General features: G+C 45.2%; 1 protein-coding gene across 1 annotated transcript in view; it reads right to left on the bottom strand.

Moving 5' to 3' along the window:
- Positions 1 to 968: 968 nt before the first annotated feature.
- Positions 969 to 23625, bottom strand: part of CASS4 (Cas scaffold protein family member 4) — a gene marked incomplete at both ends in the record, with an annotated part of 43135 nt that continues 20478 nt past the window's right edge. Inside the window, 5 exons of the mRNA XM_082671583.1 lie at positions 969 to 1379; positions 5634 to 6941; positions 8429 to 8512; positions 17908 to 18009; positions 22294 to 22716. Coding sequence (XP_082527709.1) covers positions 969 to 1379; positions 5634 to 6941; positions 8429 to 8512; positions 17908 to 18009; positions 22294 to 22716 — 2328 coding nt within the window. The remainder of the gene's footprint in view (positions 1380 to 5633; positions 6942 to 8428; positions 8513 to 17907; positions 18010 to 22293; positions 22717 to 23625) is intronic.

The raw sequence follows: 23625 nt of genomic DNA, 5'->3' as shown, positions 1-23625 counted from the left end.
TTGGGGAGAAGCGTTTAAATGACACAAGTAAACATGTTGCTTTGGTACCAGAACCCAAGTGACACGGATCAAAGACTTTTCCAAAGAAAAGATTGCTACAAAGGATGTTGCAATTCATGACTGTATTTACATAATATTATAAATGGTAACACATTTGAGACCACTGAGGTGTAAACCTTTTATGATCCCACATACTGAATTTATCAACACAGAACCTATAATGTACAAAATAAATTAATAGGGAACCCAACAGAACATGTTATGTTGCAAATTTACTGCTACTTATAACATGCCTGTTTTACTAGGTTCAGACAAAATAGCAATATATATATATATATGTATTTTTTTGGTGTAAGATGCAGATACATAATTTGTACCAATCTCACAGAATTAGTTTAATCCAAAATGAAAAACTTATTATATTTTCTATCAGATGCAACAGAAATTGTTTGAAAATAATCTCTCCCCGCTTCTCCTACTTATTTTCTCCCTAGCAGCTAGTACATTGTGTATGTATTTCTTCATCATTTGTCTGTCTCCCCATTAGATTGTAAGCTCCTTGAGGGCAAAGCCTCAGTCTGATTCAGGGCTATATGCCCAGAACCTAGAATCTGACATATAATAGGTCCCCAATAAGTAAGGACTGAATGACTGAGTTTAAAACAGGCACACATTTAGCCAATATAAAAGTTGATTTCTGTAACTTCATTTCACACACTGGCCCTACATGATAGGCTAAAAACTTTGGTCCTTAGTTCACACCTGATTCTCTTCCCTGACTCTCTGTGGGATAAGCCAATGTCCTGGGGTTGCTCAGCCACTTGGTAATACTGGGTTTGGGCACCACGGCTGTTGCCACCCCTTGGTGTATCCCCAGGCTGGCTTTTCCCAGAGCACAGACTTGCACAGGTTGTGGGTGTGAAGCTGAAGCGAAGAAGTTAACACGGAGAAGGAAGGAGGAAGGAGGCTCATTCCAACATCCCCCTGAATTGCTGCGTGTGCCGCTCCAGCTTCTTGGCCTCAGCCTGGAGGTGCTGCAGGGCGGCGGGGCTGGGATGCTGGAGTACGGCGTGCTTGGTGGCCAGCGCCAGGTCCTTGAGCAGGCTGCAGAGGCGGCTGCTGCCGCGCAAGATCTCGTTGCGCACGTCCCTCTCCTGGGTCTCCTGGCACAGCGTGTCCACCAGCTTCTGCCCGACCATGATGACTAGCTTGCTCTGCGCGATGAAGATCTCGGGGGGCTGGCCGTTGCCGAGACTGCTGTGCAACACGCCGATGGCTTTGAAGAGCGCCCCGAAATAGAGGCGGCAGTGTTCAGAAAGGCGGATTTTCTTCTCAGGATTCTGCTGACTCAAAGGTCGGGGGCAAAGGGAGCTAGGATTCTAGAGAAGAGAAAGGAAACAATGGATAAGAGAGAGATTCGATCGACAGGCTGTGGTTGTCTCTCTTTTCCTGTTTTTGCTCAATTTGCTAGACTTTTTGTAAGAAAAAGTACAGTTTTGTTTGGGAAGCCCCACAGTGCAACATTTGCCTAAGAAATTAATGTTAAGGTTTTCAAAGCACTGTTACATATAAATTATCTCTCAGGTATATAATTTTATATATTGCATTATATACATAAAATCATTCATATTAGATACATATAAAATCGTATTCAATCCTCTCTACAAACTGTTAGAAACCCATTCTAAGAAACTCGTTGACAATGACTAAATTTATAACTTAAAAAAAAATGCAGAAAACTTGATGGTGAGATTTAAAAATTTACTCAAAGAACAGGTTTTAAAGCATTTAAAAAACCCTTCCTAGTTCCAGTATCAGAGGTAAATCTGAATCCCCCAAATTTCCAGAAGAAATAAAAATATACTGACTTACCAGCTTTAAGATTAAAATATTTATCTTACTTGCTAATTAAAGTTTTATTTAAAGTTTACTTTCATGAATTTTATTTTCTGGAATGTGGAACCAAAGCCCGTTCACTGTTGAAAGATTCTCAGCATCAAACTTAGTGGAAATCCTTCTCCAGGTAATAATCAAACACACTGCTATATTTAAATTGGATAACCAACAAGGACCTACTGTACAGCATGGGGAACTCTGCTCAATATTATATAACAACCTAAATAGGAAAAGAATTTGAAAAAGAATAGATACATGTATATGTATAACTGAATCACTTTGTATACACCTGAAACTAACACAACATTTTTATCAACTATAATATAAAATAAAAAGTTAAAAAAAAAAGCCCCTTTGTTAGGTTATAGGTGAGGAGACTGAGGCTTCCGGAAGAGAAGAGGCTGCCTAGGGTCACTCTACTAGCAAAATAAAGATCTGGAGCTCTTAGCCTAGTCAGCAAGTCTGAAACTCTCATTCTTTCTATTAAACTGTGCACTCTTATCAACCTACGGTCTTAAAACATCCAGCTCAGAAGCACTCAGACAGTGTTATAGTCTGACTGTGTCTCCCCAAAATTCATACCATGAAACTCTACCCCTCAGTGTGAAGTTATTGGGAGATGGGGCCTTTGGGAGGTGACCAGCATTAGATGAGATCATGTGGGTGGGGCCCCCAGGAATGGGGTTAGTGCGCTTCCAAGGGTTGCCCGAGAGCTTGCTTCCACCCTCTGCTCTCTGCCAGGTGAGGATACAATGAGAAGTGGGCAGTCTGCAGCCTGGAAGAGGGCTCTCACCAGAATCTGACCCTGCTAGCACCCTGGTCTTGGATTCCTAGCCTCTAGGACTGTGAGAAATACATTTCTATTGTCTATAAGCCACCCAGTCTATGGTACTTTGTTGTAGCAGCACAAACAGATTAAGATAGACAGGTAAAGGGAAGAAAAGCCTGGGGTGTTGGTTGAGATGGGCTCTCGGGGGGCAGGGAGCATGAGAAGAATGCATCAGAGGCTAGAAATGAGGAGCAACCATCTGGACGTTGGAATGTTGGCATCTTGGCTTGGGAGTATTACCTGTAGGTAAACAAAAATGTACTATGATTTTTATTCTGGGCTGTTGGAAATCTCTATTTTTGGTTGTCACATTGACCAGGGAACACTACAGGCTACCAGTGGACAGGGGGCTAGGGATGCTGAACAGTCCATCCCACGCAGTGAAGAACTGCCCACCTGATGGTCAGTGGTCCCCCTGCCACCCCCACTGAGAAGCAGTCAGTCTAAAGCAGGGTTTTTCCAAGGGTGATCCTTGGACCTCCAGCACCTGGGAACTTGTTAGAAAAGAAAATTCTCAGGCCCTTCCCTAGACCTACTGAATCAGAAACTCTGGGGTGGGGTCTAGCCCTCTGGGTTTTAACAAGCTCTATAGGAAACTATGACACACTCTCAGGTTTTAGAACCACTGGTCCAAGGCATACTTCGTGCTGAACAAAATAGCATGACTTTTAGTCATCTGACAGGCCCCAAGTTTTGGGTTTGGGGTTTGCAGAACGAAGCATCAGGACGCCTGGGTTATTATCTTAGTTGGCCTCTGAGAAGGCAAACAATCTTGTCCACATCATTGGATATCTCTGTCCCTTCTCGCCCATGCTGCCCTTCCCACCCCCCATCAGCCAGGAGGTTGAATGGGTTCATTGGTTCCCAGGCTTCAGTGATTCAAAGAAAACCTTCACACATTACGCCCTTTCCATCTTCCTCTTAACTTCGGTCAGCTACATCCTTGTTTTTAAGTGATCAGCTGTTTTTACTTAAGTTAAAACTTTTAAAATCGGTAAATGGAAAACTACTATCCTTTGCCACTAATAGGAGGTAAGCAAAGAAAAATAAGTACAATGCTAACATTTTTGATTTAAAAAAAAAAGGAAGAAGATCAAATGTCAGAGAGGTGTTGAAGATACACAGGCCCCAAACCAAAATGTTTTTTCTGTTGTAATCAGAAACATTAAAAGGGAATGTCAAACAGATACACGCACAGAGGGAAGATCAAGTGAAGACACAGGGAGAAGACAACCATGTACAAGCCAAGGAAAGACACCGGAGGAGAAACGAACCCTGATCTTGGATTTCTAGCCTCCAGAATTGTGAGAAAATGAATTTCTATTGTTTAAGCCAAAGGGGAAAAAATGTCAACAAGAATGTGAGTCCGTGTGACTTCATGCCATGTCAGTATCTCCTGTGATAAATTTGCAGAGCACCTAGAATTATTTCACTGATGGTTAAAGGACCATGGTCCACGTTTTGGGGCTCATTGGACTTGCTCATCCCCAGGGTTCCTTCTATTATAAAAAAGGAAGAACCGTCACAAAACCAAGTCTCCTCCCATGTGGGTCAGGGCTGTAATCCTGAATTATTCACAGCAGGAAACATCTCTGGGGATGAAGCCTATTAGTCCATCAGAAGTATCGGAGAGTCAGCATCATCGCTTACCTGGGTTTCTAAGTCTTTGTTTTCATCCAACCTTTGTTCCAAGATGGGTGTTTCTTTCTCTTCTAGGCTAGGCAACTCCTGAAACATAAAATCCCTTCAAATTACCAACTGGAATGGTCTTTATACTATTATATAGCTGTTTAAGTCCACTTTATAACTTGGGCATTCCTCGTTATGTTTTTGTTGATGGTTCTACCTAGTAATGACTTTTTCCAACAAAGGAGACTTCAGCAGCCCGAGGGCTGAATTTTGCCTACCAACATGGCCTAATATAATGACACACAATTTTATTGGGAAACGAAAAATAACCAAATTTCCAGCTTCTCTAGAGTGTGTTAAAGCTCTTGCACCTCCAGGCATGTCAGCAGAAAACCAAGACTGGGGCTGAAAGCACTGAGTTATCTCCGTGACACAGGCCCCAGGTTACCTGCTGCATTTCTTGCAACTTGGAATTCTCTCTCTTTTTCTTTTTTGGCTGCATTGGGTCTTCCTTGCCACGTGTGGGCTTTCTCTAGCTGCAGCGAGCGGGGGCTACTCTTCGTTGCGGTGCACAGGCTTCTCATTGCAGTGGCTTGTTGCGGAGCACGGGCTCTTGGTGCGTGGGCTCTAGAGCGCAGGCTCAGTAGCTGTGGCACACGGACTTAGCTGCTCTGAGGCATGTGGGATCTTCCCAGACCAGGGCTCGAACCCGTGTCTCCTGCACTGGCAGGCTGATTCTTAACCACTGTGCCACCAGGGAAGCCCTGCAACTTGCAATTCTTGAACTAAGGGTCTCTTTCTATAGTGTCTAGACTCATGGAGCAAAGTATTCCTAAGAGTAACTAGAGTCTGGAGGCTGCTAGGACCATGCACAACTTGGAAGAGTGTTTACAGTTCCTCTTCTGTTTCTAAGAAACACACTGACAATGACTAAATTTACAACTGTGAAAAATGCAAAGAAACTTGATGATGAGGTGAAAAATTTTGTTCAAAGAACAGGTTTCACAAGGTTTTCAAAATCCTTTCTAATCCTAGCATCAGAGGTAAGCCCAAAACCCCAATTTTCCAGAAGACATCCTGTCTGCCTTAATATTAAGATACATATCTTACTTCTTACTAAGAGCTCACCTAGAATTTTACTTCCATGAATTTTATTTTCTGGAAAATGGAACCCTTATCTCCCCAAAGACGATAAAACAGATTCTCATCATCTAACTTACTGGCGACCACTCCAGATAAAAATGGAAAGTCCCCTTATAGTATACCACTCTGAACTCACCTGTTCACAAACATCTGTCCTATTTTTCTTTAATAGTTCAGGAGGGTGTTTGCTTTCCCTTTGTTTCTGAAAAGAAGCATTCCTTTGGTATGATTCAATCTCCTTTTGGGGAAGCCAGATGGATTTTGCAAGCTTAAATTCTGCATTTGGGGTCAATTGCATGGGGTCTTCCTTTTCACAGTTCGGCTTGAAAAGGAGTCTCCCGTTGGCAATGACGAGGGAGGCGAACCTCTTGATGTCTTCTGGAACCATCCGCGCCGTCAGGACAAATCTCTCCAGGTCATCCAGGCTGTTTTGGACTTTGTTGGTCACAAGGACTTCCAGGGACCAATCGCAGCTCTCCAGACTTTCCTTTGTTTCAAGCAGGATTTGGTAGGAGTTGGAGATTGTCTGTAGCTGATCCCTAATTTTGGCCTGAAGTTTACTGTCGGTGAGGTTACAGGCGGTCCCACGGACGCCGCAGGCGAAATCCAGAAATTCTCTCAAGGATTCCTCTATGCGGTCGGCAGCCCTGCGGATCGCGTGGATATTGGCCTCCAGGTAGTCTCGGAACCTCCACTGCCTACTGACGAAGAGCAAGAGGCCCGCGACAGAGTTGTCCACCTTGTGCTGCAGAGCTGTGACTGTCTCTTTGGCCAAGTCCAGGTCCAAGGGGAGCTCTTTGGCTGACTCCTCCGAGAAGGAGCTAGAAGAGTGGCTAGACGTGGAGGAGCATGAGGAAAGGACGCTGGCTCTGCTGTCAGAACTGGAAACGGACAAGCCGTCTGGCTCAGGAGACGGCGATGCTGCCCGTCCGGAGAACCATGAGGAATTATGGTCCATGGAATTCTCTGAAGGCCCATCGGCTTTTCCCAGCTCTTTCCCAGCCTGAGGGACACTTAGCACTGCTTTAGGGACGTCGTAAATGTTCAGCCTGGTGTTCTTCTGTTCCACTCGGGAGATCAGAAAGCTTGCAGGGACCTTGTAGCTGACACCTTCATCCAAAGGGAATGCATCCCTGGGTGGTGGAAAGCTATGAGAAGGAATCTCTGGAAGGCTGAGTTTTTTCTGCATGGGCACGTTTTTCTGCGGGTGTGGACTGAGGGTCCTTGCTCTGCTGTTCTGAGGGCTGTGAAAACTGGACATGTACCTGGGGAGAGCACGGTGCCCCGATTTTTCCACAAAGCTGCTTAGAGATGCGTTTCTTACATCAGCCTTTTCCGGAGACACTGGCGTGTCATAAATCCATTCGGATTTCTGAGGGCTTGGCAACGTGTTGCAGCTGCCTCTCCTTAAGGCAATGCTTGACATCAGGGGAACACTCTGCCCCTGTGAAAAACCACACAAAGTCACCCAGTTTAGGAGCAATAAAAAGACAGTATGAGCGACTCAGGTGACACATGTGTATTACACTGAGGACCCACCAAGTGCTTGGCACTGTGCTTCTTAAAAATCTGATCAACACTCCCCACTCACGCTTCTTCTGTTGCTCCCCACTGCTGTTATCACTCAAGCCCTTCACAGTCGGGCTCCAACCTCCTTTTGAGCCTCCTTGCTCTCCGCTTCTGCCACCACCCTCCTTAAAAGTCCAGCTACCCTTGCTGTTTACCTTCCCCTGAACACAGAATGCTCTCTTGAACCACTATATTTAATTTTACCCAAACTGGTTCCTCTGCTCTAAATGTCTTCCCAACCCCTTGCTTTCTGTCTAACAAACTCCTATGCATCCTTTGTGAAACTGCTGAGTTGCCACCTTGGGCATAGGTACATTTATTTATACATGTGACAGAATCCAACGATAAACATGGATTACAGATTTCAAATTAAGGCACCTCCTTTTTATACAAATAAAAACCTACCTTGATGCAACATGTTTCCAAGGTATACAATAAGAAGAAGCATTTATCTAAAGTCTATTGAGCTCAAGGGACTTCCCTGGTGGCGCAGTGGTTAAGAATTCGCCTGCCAACGCAGGGGACACAGGTTCGAGCCCTGGTCCAGGAAGATCCCACATGCCGCGGAGCAACTAAGCCCGTGCGCCACAACTACTGAGCCTGTGCTCTGGAGCCCGTGAGCCACAACTACTGAAGCCCAAGAGCCACAACTACTGAAGCCCACGCGCCTAGAGCCCGTGCTCCGCAACAATAGAAACCACCGCAATGAGAAGCTGCGTACTGCAGCGAAGAGTAGCCCCCGCTCACCACAATTATAGAAAGCCCGCCTGCAGCAATAAATACCCAACACAGCCATAAATAAATAAGTAAATTAATTAATTAAAATAAATAAATAAAACAAAATAAAATAAAGTCTACTGAGCTCTTGCTCTGTGCCAAGCACTGTACTAGGTCTTTTGCAGGGATTATGTCAATTCTCACATAAGTTTGTAATAAGAAACGGAGGCATATGGAAGTTAAAGGATCTAAACCACGTAGCTTGTTCTGTTCCTGAATGCCATTGCAGTTACAAGTTTTGCCTCCAGTGAAGTAAGTTCTGCTGTGAGGGATTTGCATTCCTAATTTTTTTTTTTTTTCTTTTGCAGTACGTGGGCCTCTCACTGTTGTGGCCTCTCCTGTTGCGGAGCACAGGCTCCGGACGCGCAGGCTCAGCGGCCATGGCTCATGGGCCCAGACGCTCTGCGGCATGTGGGATCCTCCCAGACCGGGGCAAGAACCCGTGTCCCCTGCATCGGCAGGCAGACTCTCAACCACTGCGCCACCAGGGAAGCCCTGCATTCCTAATTTTGACCAAGCAAACAACATTTCCCAGAGGCCATTCAGGTTTGCATAGCATCGGATCTCAGCGCCCGTCATACTTACGTTTGGTTGGCTGGCAGGGGGACCAAGTGCTGCTTTTTGGGGGCTGGGGAGGATGTCATATAGCTGCTGCTGCTTCCCTGGCTCCTGGAGAAAGACCACAAAGAAGGACAACATGAATTTTTCCCTCCTGATGGCTGCACATCACAAACTCTCTCCACTTCAGTGTTCCTTTTTTTTCCAAATGAAAACACAAATCACTGAAGACTTGGGGGATTTCAGTCATGATGCTTTCATGGTGGAAGTGTGTGCTCTACTGGGTATATTTTCAACAATGGACTCTGCGCTTTAGAAAAGGTGACTTCTAGATCGAAGGTGGGGACAAACTATAGAGAGAATTAGCTGCAGCTGCAGTTAAAAACGGTAGTTCATTTCCTCTTGTTAGTTCACCTTAAGATTGAATTAAAGAAGAATAAATATAAGATTGGGACTTACTATGTCTTTTTCCTTTCTTGTTTTTCTCAGCAGAAATTTTCCTGTGCTTGTAAGTCATGTATTCATCCTGCAAATATTTACTGAGTGCCTACTAACGACTACGCACTGAACCATATGACATATATACACCCAGTAATGAGCAAAAGACATGGCGCCTCTACAGATAATAGGCTTTTTTTGGGTGCAACAATTAGGAAATACATATTTTAGGATAAAAAAAACAGGTTCCATGTTCCAAAGCGAGGTGAGAGAGCACCAAAACAGGTTTTGCAAAGAAAAAGAGAAAAAGCTGGAATTTGGAGAGGGGGTATCTTTGGAGCGAGCTGGGCTGTGAGTGTCCTGCTCTCCCCTTCTCAGTGGGGGGAGGAAAGGATGCTTTTCACTCCCTTCAGGCAAAGTGGAAAGTGCCCCACGGAACCTTCCGAGATTTGAGCTGTGCCACCTGAGCTTGGGGTCATAGTGCACAATGTCTAACTCTGCTTGAGAAAAGTTAAAGGTGAGAATCTTCTGACAAAGCACAGGGTGGTGGCTGGGCTGAGGGGGTCTGTTCTCAGGGCGGGGACCAGGCGGAGCAATGGGAAGCGCCTGCCTTGGCATAACATTTAAAGGTGCACCAACAAACTCTGTGTCTAAGATAAATAATATTTTAATGCAATACACTTTAAAATCGCAATTGATGTGAAAAAATCGTGATGAACAAAATATCAACATTTTGAATAAAGAAATGATCCACAGGGCCGGGACGAGGGCGAGGCAAGTGAAGTAAGTCCTGCAAATGTGTCTTTGTTTAAAACTTTGGGGGAGAAAGTGCCCCATTCTCCATACCCCACCCGCCCCCCAGTCCTGGCCCTGGGGTCCATTGCGGCTGAGGGAGCCCGTGCGTTCTCTGTGGACCAGACGTGGGCTGCATGGGAGCTGGAGCCAGGCCTAGAGGGTGAGAGCATCTCAGGAGGGTGAGGCTGGAGATGACCGGCTGCCTGGAGCTCAGGGAGGAACCTTCAGCCACCGGCCAGAGGAGAAGCATCTGCCCACCCTGTGCAACTTGCAGGTAAGAGATACCCAGCATGGGACTTCCCTGGTGGTCCAGTGATTAGGGCTCCAGACCCTCACTGCTGAGAGCCCAGGTTCAATCCCTGGTTGGGAACTAAGATCTCACAAGCCACGCAGCCAAAAAGAGAGAGAGAGAGAGAGAGAGAGAGAGATACCTGGCAATCGGGGGAGGCGGGGAGGGGTTGGCACTCGCAAAAATGTCCCCGAAGAGAAAGAATCAGCCTGCAGTGCTCACTGCCTCCATGGGGTAACACTGCACCATCCCTCCCACAGAACCAGGCACGCGGGACGTTTCCACCTCTGTCCTGCCTCCCTGCTTCCCCTCAGCCCCGCAGGAGCCTGAGGTCACCCAGTGAGAAGGAACCCGAGGTGGGGAACTAGCAGAGAATCCAGCCAGCCCTCCGTCCCTGCAGCAGGAGCCCAGGCCCTGCAAACAAGCTGAGAGAGCACGAGCTTTCGCTTTAAATATAGTAGGAACTTCGGGTATTGCCTGCACTGAACATTAAATTCCTCCATTGAGACTAATTATTACCTGTGAGGGACCAGGAAGTCACAGAGAAGGCCTGAATTTTTATTTAGACTAGAGCAGTGGTCTTTAGCCCTGGCTGTGCTCCAGAACCATCTGGGAGCGTTAAAATTACTGCTGCCCGGGGCCCACCCAGACCTCAAACATCAGCGCCCCTGAGTGTGGTTCCAGGATGCAGGCGTGGGTGAAGCACCCAGGCCATTCCGATGTGCACTGATGGGCAGGGGAGAACACAGCCACGGGGCAATTTTGATGGGCTGAGAAGCGAGTGAAGTTGTTTTCTGATTAAACGAAGCATGTCTTACAGAAGTGATGTACTAGTAACATTCAAATAAGTTTAAAAAAATCCCAAAACCTAAAATTTCCTCCCCCAGAGATAATCAATGTTAAGATAACCAATGATAATGTTAAGACTGTGATGTGGGACTTCCCTGGTGGCGCAATGGCTAAGAATCCACCTGCCAGTGCAGGGGACATGGGTTCGAGCCCTGGTCCAGGAAGATCCCACATGCCACGGAGCAGCTAAGCCCCTGCGCCACAACTACTGAAGCCCACACGCTCTAGGGCACATGTGCTGCAACTAATGAGCCCGTGTGCTGCAACTACTGAAGCTCACGTGCCTAGAGCCTGTGCTCCGCAACAAGAGAAGCCCTCCTGTTCACTGCAACTAGAGGAGGACTGCGCACAGCAACGAAGACCCAACGCAGCCAAAAAACAACAAAAAAGATGTATATCCTTCATGATATTATTACTTTTAAAAAGTGCAGGGGGGTGGAGTCAAGATGGCAGTGTGGGAAGACACCAAGTTAGCGTCTCCCCACAACTAGGGCAACTGCCGGCTGCTGGTGTGGGACCCTGATGCCCAAGGAGACGGGAGGAACCCCCAAGTGAACTGGTAGGACATGGGAGGACTGAGCGGGGAGAAGAAATGGGGGCCAGACAGGATTGGTGCCCCTGAGGCTGGGGAGACCAGGGGAGGCAGGCAGGAGGGCCTCTCCAAGAAGAGCGGGAGGGGAGTGAACGGTGATTACCCCTCCCACTGGGGCCGGGGAGCCTGCTGAGCTCCGCGGCTGGTAGCTGTCCCGCCAAAGCCCCCTCAAGGCCGCGTGGGTCCCAGGGGCAGAGGAGGGAGGCCAGGGAGATCAAGAAAGGCAGGCAGGAGGGGCCCTCCGGGAGGAGAGGGAAAGGAGCGGAGGGCGATTGCCCTGCCTACTCGAGCCCAGGAAGCCTGCTGGGTTCCCAGGTGAGGTCCCCCGCCCTCTGAGACCAGGGGTGGGGGGCACGCCTGGGCCCCTTCTGTTCCTTGAGCCTAAGCCCCACCCGCCACAGCCCTCAGGGCCTTTTCCAGCCCTGTGGGTCCTGAGCATAGGCCCTGCCCACCACCCAAACCCGCCCTTGTTTAGGCCCCGCCCTCCACAGCCAAGGCCTTCCCCCCACCTTTTTTTTTCTTTTTCCTTTCCTTTTTTTTTCTTTTCCCTCATCCTCTTTTTTACTATTGTGGTAGTGATGTACCTTCCAGTTGCTGATTCATGTATATTTTTATTTTTATGTTCTTTCTACTATATCTGTTAGTTTCCTAGTCTAAGTTTATTTTTTAATATGTTATTGTTCTTTTTTTTTTTTTTTTTTGCCACCCCATGTGGCTTGGGGGATCTTGATTCATGTACTGGGGGTGGGGCAGAAGTTACTGCGGTGGGAGCTCCAAGTCCAAACCACTGGACTAACAGAGAACCTCAGACCCCAGGAAATATTCATCAGAGTAAAGTCTCACGGAGGTCCTCATCTCAGCACCAAGACCCAGCTCTACCCAACAGCCTACAAACTCCAGTGTTGGAAGCCTCAGGCCAAACAACCAGTAAGAAAGGAACACAATCCCACTCATAAAAAATTTTAAAAAAATTAAAAATTTTTTTTTAAACGGAGGCAGAAGAACGAATAAGTGAGCTGGAAGACAAAATGGTGGAAATAACTGCTAAGGAGCAGAATAAAGAAAAAAGAATGAAAAGAATTGAGGACAGTCTCAGAGACCTCTGGGACAACAATAAACGCACCAACATTCGAATTATAGGGGTCCCAGAAGAAGAAGATTAAAACAAAGGGTCTGGGAAAATATCTGAAGAGATTACAGTAGAAAACTTCCCTAACATGGGAAAGGAATTAGTCACCCAAGTCCAGGAAGCACAGAGAGTCCCATGCAGGATAAACCCTAAGAGAAACAGACCAAGACACACATTAATCAAACTAACAAATGTTAAATTCAAAGAAAAAACATTAAAAGCAGCAAGGGAAAAACAAAAAATAACACACAAAGGAATCCCCATAAGGTTATCAGCTGATTTTTCAGCAGAAACTCTGCAGGTCAGAAGGGAGTGGCAGGATATACTTAAGGTGATGAAAGAGAAAAACCTAAAACCAAGATTACTCTACTCAGCAAGGCTCTCATTCAGATTCAGTGGAGAAGTCAAAAGCATTTTAGACAGACAAAAGCTAACAGAATTCAGCACCACCAAAACAGCTTTACAACAAATGCTAAAGAAACTTCTCTAGGCAGGAAACAAAAGAGAAGAAAAAGACCCACAAAAACAAGCCCAAGACAATTAAGAAAATGGTAATAAGAACATACATATCAATAATAACCTTGAATGTAAATGGATTAAATGCTCCAACCAAAAGACACAGACTGGCTGAATGGACACCAAAACAAGACCCACCTATATGTTGTCTACAAGAGACCCACTTCAGACCTAGGGACACATACAGACTGAAAGTGAAGGAATGGAAAAAGATATTCCATGCAAATGGAAATCAAAAGAAACCTGGAGTAGCAATAATCATACCAGATAAAATAGACTTTAAAATAAAGACTGTTACAAGAGATAAGGAGAGACACTACATTAAGGGATCAATCCAAGAAGAAGATATAATAACTAATGTTTATGCACCCAACAAAGGAGCACCTCAGTACATAAGGCAAATGCTAACAACCATGAAAGGAGAAATCGAAAGTAACACAATAAGAGTAGGAAACTTTAACACCCCACTTACACCAATGGACCGATCATCCAAACAGAAAATAAATAACAAAACACAAGCTTTAAATGACACAATAGACCAGATAGATTTAATTGACATTTATAGAACATTCCATCCAAAAGTGGCAGAATACACTTTCTTCTCAAGTGCACATGCAACATTCTCCAGGACAGATCACATCTTGGGTCACAAATCAAGCCTCGGAAAATTTAAGAAAATTGAAATCGTATCAAGCATCTTTTCTGAACACAACACTATGAGATTGGAAATCAATTACAGGAAAAAAAAAACTATAAAAAACACAAATACATGGAGGCTAAACAGTGTACTACTAAATAACCAAGAGATCACTGAACAAATCTAAGAAGAAATTAAAAAATACACAGAAACAAATGACATCAAAAACACGATGACCCAAAGCCTATGGGATGCAGCAGAAGCAATTCTAAGAGGGAAGTTTATAGCAATTCAACCTCACCTCAAGAAGCAAGAAAAATCTCAAATAAACAATTTAACCCTACACTTAAAACAACTAGAGAAAGAAGAACAAAGAAAACCCAAAGTCAGTGGAAGGAAAGAAATCATAAAGCTCAGAGAGGAAATAAATGAAATAGAAATGAAAAAAACACTAGCAAAGATCAATAAAACTAAAAGCTTGTTCTTTGAGAAGATAAACAAAATTGATAAACCCTTAGCCAGACTTATCAAGAAAAAAAGGGAGAGGATGCAAATCAATAAAATTAGAAATTTTTTTAAAAAAAGGAGAAGTTACAACAGACACTGCAGAAATCAAAGTATCATAAAAGACTACTACAATCAACTATTTGCCAATAAAATGGACAACCTGGAAGAAATGGACAAATTCTTAGAAAGGTATAACCTTCCAAGACCGAACCAGGAAGAAACAGAAAATATGAACAGACCAATCACAAGCAATGAAATTGAAACCGTAATTAAAAATCTTCCAACAAACAAAAGTCCTGGACCAGATGGCTTCACAAGTGAATTCTATCAACCATTTAGAGAATAGCTAACACCGATCCTTCTCAAACTCTTCCAAAAAATTGCAGAGGGAGAAACACTCCCAAATTCATTCTATGAAGTCAACATCACCCTGATACCAAAACCAGAAAAAGATATCACAAAAAAAGAAAATTATAGACCAATATCACTGATGAACATAGATGCAAAAATCCTGAACAAAATATTAGCAAACAGAATCCAACAAAACAGTTAAAGGATCATACAGCATGATCAAGTGGGATTTATACCAGGGATGCAAGGATTCTTCAATAACACAAATCAATCGATGTGATACACCACATTAACAAATTAAGGAATAGAAACCATATGATCATCTCTATAGAGGCAGAAAAAGCTTTTGACAAATTTCAACACCCACTCATGATAAAAACTCTCCCGAAAATGGGCATAGAGGGAACCTATCTCAACATAATAAAGGCCATATATGACAAACCCACAGCAAGCATCATACTCAAAGGTGAAAAACTGAAAGCATTTCCACTAAGATCAGGAACAAGACAAGGATGTCCACTCTTGGCACTCTTATTCAACATAGTTTTGGAAGTCCTAGCCACAGCAATCAGAGAAGGAAAAGAAATAAAAGGAATACAAATTGGAAAAGAAGTAAAATTGTCACTGTTTGCAGATGACATGATACAATACATAGAGAATCCTAAAGATACCATCAGAAAACTACTAGAACTAATCAATGAATTTGGTAAGGTTTCAGGACACAAAATTAACGCACAGAAATCTCTGGCATTCCTATATACCAACAATGAAAAATCAGAAAGAGAAATTAAGGAAACACTCCCATTTACCACTGCAACAAAAAGAATAAAATACCTAGGAATAAACCTGCCTAAGGAGGCGAAAGACTTGTACTTAGAAACCTATAAAATACTGATGAGGGGCTTCCCTAGTGGCACAGTGGTTAAGAATCCGCCTGCCAATGCAGGGGACCCAGGTTCGATCCTTGGTCTGGGAAGATCCCACATGCCACGAAGCAACTAAGCCCATGCGCCACAACTACTGAGTCTGCACTCTAGAGCCTGCAAGCCACAACTACTGAGCCCGCATGCCACAATTACTGAAGCCCACACACTCTAGGGCCCATGCTCCGCAACAAGAGAAGCCACCGCAATGAGAAGCCCCGCGTGCAGCAACGAAGACCCAATGCAGCCAAAAATAAATTTAAAAAAAACACTAATGAATGAAATCAAAGATGACATAAACAGATAGAGAAATATACCATGTTCTTGGATTGGAGGAATCAATATTGTGAAAATGACTATACTACCCAAAGCAATCTACAGATTCAATGCAATCCCTATCAAACTATCAATGGCATTCTTCACAGAATTAGAACAAAAAAGTTTACAATTTGTATGGAAACACAAAAGACCCCAAATAGCCAAGGCAATCTTGAGAAAGAAAAACGTAGTTGGAGGGATCAGGCTCCCCAACCTCAAACTATACCACAAAGCTACAGTAATCAAGGCAGTATGGTACTGGCACAAAACAGAAATATAGATCAATGGTACAAGATAGAATGCCCAGAGATAAACCCACGCACATATGGGCACTTAATTTATGACAAAGGAGGAAGAACATACCATGGAGAAAAGACAGCCTCTTCAATAAGTGGTGCTGGGAAAACTGGACAGCTACATGTAAAAAATGAAATTAGAACTCTCCCTAACACTGCATACAAAAATAAACTCAAATGGATTAATGTCCTAAATGTAAGGCCAGACACTATAAAACTCTTAGAAGAAAATGTAGACAGAACACTCTATGACATAAATCACAGCAAGATCCTTTTTGACCCACCTCCTAGAGTCATGGAAAGAAAAGCAGAAATAACCAAATGGGACTTAATTAAACTTAAAAACTTTTACACAGCAAAGGAAGCCAAAAACAAGACAAAAAGACATCCCTCAAAATGGGAGAAAATATTTGCAAATGAAACAACAAAGGATTAATCTCCAAAATATACAAACAGCTCATGGAGCTAAATATCAGAAAGACAAACAGTCCAGTTAAAAAATGGGTGGAAGACCTAAATAGACTTTTCACCAAGGAAGACATACAGATGGCCAAGAGACACATGGAAAGATTCTCAACGTCACTAATTATTAGAGAAATGCAAATCAAAACTACAATGAGGTATCACCTCACGCCGGTCAAAATGGCCATTATCAAAAAAATCTAAAAACAATAAATGCTGGAAAGAGTGTGGTGAAAAGGGAACCCTCCTGCACTGTTGGTGGGAATGCAAATTGATACAGCCACTATGGAAAACAATATGGAGGTTCCTTACAAAATTACAAATAGAACTACCATACGACCCAGCAATCCCACTACTGGGCATTTACCCTGAGAAAACCATAATTCAAAAAGAGACATGTACCACAATGTTCATTGCAACACTATTTACAATAGCCAGGACGTGGAACCAACCTAAATGTCCATCGACAGATGAATGGATAAAGAAGATGTGGCACATATATACAATGGAATATTACTCAGCTATAAAAAGAAATGAAATTGAGTTACTTGTAGTGAGGTGGATGGACCTAGAGTCTGTCATACAGAGTGAAATAAGTTAGAAAGAGAAGAGCAAATACCATATGCTAACACATATATATGGACTCTAAAAAAAAAAAAAAGGTACTGATGAACCTAGTTACAGGGCAGGAATAAAGATGTAGATACAGAGGGTGGACTTGAGGACACGGGGTGGGAAGGTGAAGCTAGGTCGAAGTGAGAGTAGCACTGACATATATACACTACCGAATGTAAAATAGTTAGCTAGCGGGAAGCAGCAGCATAGCACAGGGAGATCGGCTTGGTGCTTTGCGATGACCTAGAGGGGTGGGATAGGGAGGGTGGGAGGGAGGCTCTGGAGGGAGGGGATATGAGGACATATGTATGTATATGGCTGATTCACTTTGTTGTACAACAGAACTAACACAGTATTGTGAAGCAATTATACTCTAATAAAGGTCTATTAAAAAAAAAAAAGACTCCATACTCCCATTGCAGGAGAACTAAGATCGCGCCTGCCAAAATAAAAGTGCTTTGGAAACCGAAAAAAAACAAAAAAAGGTGCAGATATGTGTATGTGTATGTTTGTGTGTATACATATGCGTGGATATAAAGTATCTATTACAAATGAAAAGTAAAAAAGTTTTAAATATTCAGAATTCAAACAGTAGTAATGTTCTCGTGAGTAGGTCTGGGCTCCCTGGGCACAAAGCTGGTTTCTGAGGGAAGATGTGTCCTTTGGAGTCAGGACTGATGCTCCAGGAGATATCTCAGTGGCAAAGCCGAAATGCAGGGTCTGCGTGACCCTGAGACCCCACAATGGATGGAGAGGTGTGGGAAGAGCAGGGCCACGGCTGAGGCTCACCTTTAGGGCTGGGAGGCACCGGCTCTGGGCAGGCACATCGTACACCTGGCAAGGCAGAGCTGGCAACGAGGTCCGAGCAGGCCTGGGAATTGTGAAGAGGGCCTTGGGGAGAAAAAGAAGAGTTGAGGGAAAGAAACGTCACCACTGAGTCCACGGGTCATGAGACAGCAAAGGCAGCTCTGACACACTGGGATGTTCTCTGGGCACCTCTAATTGGAAGCCCTTCGCTCTGAGACTGGGAACAGCAGCACGCTGTTGGGGAGGTCCATGGTGGAGGGCAGTCTTCCTCACATGCTGGTCCATAGCTGCCTGCATCAGCCTCACCTGAGAAGCAGGCTGGAATGCAGATTCCTGGGCTCCGCGTCCGTGGTACGGAATTTCTGAGTCTTGATGGAGAAACTGAAAAACTGCTGTATCATCAAGTTTCCCGGGTGATTCTGCTGTTCTCTAGGGATCCCAGGCTGTGATTCGAACGCTGGGTTATTAATGTTTGTCTAATGATGCTGAGGATGCAGCCGTGAATGAGGCAGGCAGGGGGGCTTTACAGGTGCTACCTGATCCTCTGCTCTGTGATCCCCTTCACTGCCGCAGATTAGTAAACCGGACTTGGTCCCTGCTGGTCTTTGGCTGATCTGTCCAGGACAAACTCAGCAACGGTTCCCCATTATGCTCTGGGTTAATTCCAAGCTCCTTGCAGGCCATGCCCTGCCCAACCCCAGGGACTATGCATGGTGTGTCCCCCGTTGTCAGCCATCACCTTCCTTCCTCCCTGCCCACCCCCCTCCTTATTGGAACACAGCGAGCTCTCTCCCACCGCAGAGCCTGTCCAAACACGGTTCCACTGCCTACCACTCCCCAATCACCACAGGTCCATTTTATTTATGCAGCTGACTTTGTGGGTCACACTTGCCCAAGAGACAACCTACAGACTACAAGGGGACTTTCCTGTGTTTGGAATTTTAGGTGGAAAGAAGTCAGTTCAAAAATGCCCAGTGTTTCTCGGAAAATGTAGATGGCAATCAGTTAAGGAACCTGTTTTGAGAAATGTGGTTTTGAAAGGTTTGGAGGACAGAAGGAAGCTCCAGGTCGAGAACTAGAGGGTCTAAAAGCAGTTTCATCAGGAAATCTGACCTTCTTACTTGAAATACAAAAGATTACCCTCTCTGAATTTAAACCAAAATCAAATACCTTCTTTGTATGGTCATTTTATTTTATTATTTTTTTAAGAGAGGCCGGCATGTTATATTAAGGAAGTTGGAATAAAAAGTAAAACAAAGCTCAAGACAGTGGTTACCCTGGGGGGAAGTGGCTGGGAGAGGTGGGAGGGGGCTTCTGCGATGTTAGTTTCGTTCTTTTTCTAGATCCGGATACTAGCGACTGAACTACATACCCTTAGGATCTATAGGTTAAACTTCAATAAAACAAAATAGATAGCGTCAGCCACAGAGCCAGGTGAACAAGATCAAGCGTAGGCCAAGGGCTCTGCCTTGGGTGTTGTCAGTCCAGGGGTGTAGACAGAGACAGACACAACAAAGAAACTTTGGTCTCTAGTGCTCATCAGGGTATGACCCTGGATGGGCCTTTCACCTCCCTGGGAATCAATTTCCTCGTTTGTAAAGCGAAGAGTTGTTCTAATCTACACGGGTCTCTTCCAGCTAGAAAGACGGAGAATCCCTTATTAGGACAACTTGAGACAGGTGACATATTTCCACCTTCTTGGTTTTTAATTTTTGGCCAACCTTAATCTAGAGATATTCAACCCGGGGAATCTCTGAAATGGGTCCCCCGGGCCGTGTACCAACCCTGTGAACCGCCCGTCGGAAAACAGCTCAAAGCTAATGGCTGGACGTGCTCGGTTTTACCAATGTCCGCTTCTGCTCAGAATGGAATATTTTCTGGGCGGTCTCAGACTCAAGGCTCACCGCTAGATTACCCGAACTTGGAGAAGATGTCTGCCTTTTCTGTGAATCAGAAGATTCTTAACTGATTATCATCTTGCATTCTTCTAGCTCCTTCCTTCTTGTAGTAGAGGAAGAAGCAAAATTATTCAGAATCACCAAAAGATACAACTTGAGGTGAACTTAGAAATGATGGAGCCCCACCCTCTCTTGATACAGAGCAAGAAAGAGAAGTACAGAGGGGTGCTGGGATGTCTCCAATCACCCAGCATAGCTGTGGCTGCCCCCAAAGCCAAGTGAACCTGGACTCCTGATTTCTAAGCCACAGATGGCATCTCTTGCTTTAAAAGACCCCCAAGCACGGAGAAGGCAATAAAAAAGGGAGGCGGGAGGGAGCAAAAATATAGACAGGGCAGCGATGGAGGGAACTTAAGCGGGAGTGAAAGGAAGGAAAGTTCCCCAGGTGTTTTGCTGGGGCCACAGCAAGACCTGCTTGAGTGGTGAGGAGTCCCTCGCTTCTAAATTCCCCTCTGGCAGCCGTGGTTTCTGTCCGTGGCCGCAGCCTGCACCAGTGAGAGCTCCACGCTTCATGTCAAGGACAAATGTTACAGCTAATGCCCTGGCCCTTTTCTGATGAGGTAAACTCATCTCTCCTTCCATACCGTTGTCAGTCTAGAAGTTGACAGTGAGTCCATGGTTGTGAAGCCTTAGGTTGGATCCGGTCATTTCATTCGTTCCGTAAATGTTTACAGAGCACCTTGCAGGAGCCTGGCACTGTGCTGGGGGTTTGGGATCCCTGGGGAACAGTGGGCATTGCAGCTGCTGTCCTTTTTGGGGGCCTTTGATTTTTTGTGTGTGTCTTTTAGTGGTTTTGAAAAGCAACTCCATTAACTTCAGCCCAGGCCACTTGTTGTTCTCAGAGAAGCCAGCACCGAGTCAGCTGCTCAGATGACAGCTGAGTGTGCCAGGCCTAGATCTGGGCCAGTTGTTCCCGAAAAGTGACTTGGGGTCCACCTCACGGATGGATGCTGGAGACTGGGCTGCCTCCTTCTGGTGTCTGCAGCCAGTGCCTACGAGTGGCAGCTGTTCTGTGTAACAGCTGGTTCTCTGCATGGCAGCCCCGGGGAGCTAGGAAGCCTGAAGTACCCCAAAATCTCTTAAGGAATCAACACCTTGTCTGAAGAAGCCAGTGTGGAGGAGGCCTGCATGGTAGGTGGGATATTGCTCGGGGGGGGGGGGCGCTGGGGGGGGGGCCAGCACATACATGGGAGGAGTGGGCCTTCCTGGACACAGACCTCGCCGGGACTTCCATGCAGAGCTGGGGCCGGGTGGGATGTGTCATCTGAGCTGAAAGCAAAGTGTGTGGCGGCAGGAAATGCCTGCAGTGACTGAAGACCATATGCAAATCTGTTCTACATTCTTAACACTTCATGAAGGCCAGCGCTTGGGGAAAAACAGTACATTATTTTTCTCTTAACTCCTTTCCTTCTTTAAAAAAAAACAGTTTCATTCTGCATTTACTGAGCGCTTCTTTTCCTCTGTTTTTTAAAAATTGTTATTTTTAAAAACTACAGATGTAACACATGCTCTGCCTAACGCACAAATCAACTTCCTAGTCTCTTTGTTCATCAAATATTTATCAAGTACCCACCCCATGCCAGGCATGGTCCCAGATGCTGGGGACACAGGAGCGAATAAATTAAAGGTCCCTGCTTAATGCCTTCTTTCACGTTCTCCTTAACCAGTTCCACTTCCTAAGCGTAACCACCGTTGGTGTGTATTCTTTTCAATGCACACATACACACACAATTTTTTTTTTTGAGTTTTTCTTTGTTAGGTTGTTTTTTATTTAAATGGTTCTTTGTCCCCACTTATAAATACCTTACAGGACTGCTTCATCTTTTTTTCACAGCTGCATAGTAGCTCATCATAGGTTATGCCGAAATTTACGGAACAAATACCCCATGAATACACAGTTAGGCATCCTGGATCTTTCCCTGTAACAAATAACGCTATAGTGCCTATGGCCTCCTCATCCAGATCTATTTCTGCCTTCTTGTATATTTCTGCAGCTATTCTGAAAGTAAAGTTTCTGGATGGAAAGGAATACAAATTTTAAATCTGATGAGTGATTTCCTGCCTTTGACCCATGGAAATTCAACCCCTCCATTTACCACTAGCCATCCTAGTGTTCCTGGTGTAAAAAAACACCACCATGAATGTTGAGATGCTTTCACACACAGCTTGACTAAGTATTTAGTTTCCTGCAAAGTGTGGGTGTCTCGGTGAGCCAGGAACCGCCAGGGTGCCCAGAGTGTTAATGACAACCAAAGTGGGCGCCAAACACAAGCTCATACACTCACCCCGGCCATCTGGTTCCCATCTTGTATGTTTGATCTCCTGACGGACACCCACGATTCAAGGGTAGTTAAGCCCCTGGGTGCTACGTACCCCTTGACCTATTTCTTCTGTCCAGAAACAGGCTTACCTGCTTTGGAAATCTTAGAGTCTTTTCACAGACGATTCTGGCGCTGGAAGGCGGGTCAGGGACTTCATAGACTTGGACGGTGGGAGGCAGAGGCCGCTCCACCCAACTCCTCATCTGCTCGTACACAGGGCCTGGAGATGAGGGGTTGAGCAGGGTGGGCACTTCATAGGTCTCCTGGGAGCTGGTGGAAGCATCTTCCGGGCCTCTCAGGAAAGGGGGACAGGGCCTGTCGGCAGGGGCCTCCACGAGGATTTCAAGGCGGTTGGCAGGGGCCAGGCCTTGCCTCCCGTGAAGCAAACACTTCCACCAGCCCTTGCTTTCTGGCACATTTTGTTCCAGAATGGTCAGGATGTCTCCTCTGCAGAAAGCCAGCTCATCGGCACAGTCGGGGTGGTTGTCATAAAGTGCCCTGGCCAAGAGCATCTGGGGGCAGGGGCGAAAGAATTCACGGTCATTATCATTGCCAGTAACCACTTCAGCCATACCACTCGCTTAGCACCCAGTCACAGCTGCTCATTTATCTTGTTTCCTCGACCCCAGAGGCCCCGTCCCTGTTGTTTGCCTGATTTATTTCTACCCATCCTTGGGGAGTGTGGGGCGTGGTCTCAGGTGAAATGTCAGATCCTCCAGGAAGTATTACCTCCACCCTGAGACCAGGTCCAGTCTCTCCCCTCTCACGGTCCTGATTTAATTTATGACCCCCCTAGTTATGCGGTAGAGGGCAGCCTAGCACAGAGTTGGGTTGAAATCCTGACTCTGTGACTTCCTAGCTGTGTGCCCTTGAGTAAATTAGCTACTCTCTTTGGGCCTCAGTTTCCTTGTCTGTAAAATGGGAATAATAGTACCATCTACCTGATGGAGTTATTGTGAGAATTAAATGGGTTGGTAAGTGTAGAAAGCTCATTGAACAGTGCCTGGCATTTGCTAAGTGCTCAGTAATGCTTGGCTGTAAAGTGTCAAGATGATTCTACTGCCCTTTGCCTGGTGGTTGTTTTTCTCCCGACTGGAACTGGAAATTCCATGACTTCCGGGACCAGACCTCACTCGATTTGCTGCTCTCTCCCCAGCATCAAGCACGTACCCAGGCGCATAGGCGAGGCTCCATCAATGTTCATTTATTCACGTGCAATGAAACAAAGACGCAGGGGGTGAGTGACTAGTCTATACAGCCAGGATCAAAACACGGGCAGTCTCCTAATTCTCAGACCCATGCTCTTTCTGTAAGCCACACAGTCCTCCAAAAAACGCAAAACCACCTGGTGTAACGACGGCAATGGTAAAACCCCTTCTTACTGGAATTTTCTGCTGTCAATAAAAGAATGCAATTTGTTT

The sequence above is a fragment of the Grampus griseus genome (genome assembly GCF_964374135.1).
Source record: "Grampus griseus genome assembly, chromosome: 14".
Classification (NCBI taxonomy): Eukaryota; Metazoa; Chordata; class Mammalia; order Artiodactyla; family Delphinidae; genus Grampus; species Grampus griseus.
This window is presented reverse-complemented; position numbering and strand designations above follow the sequence as displayed.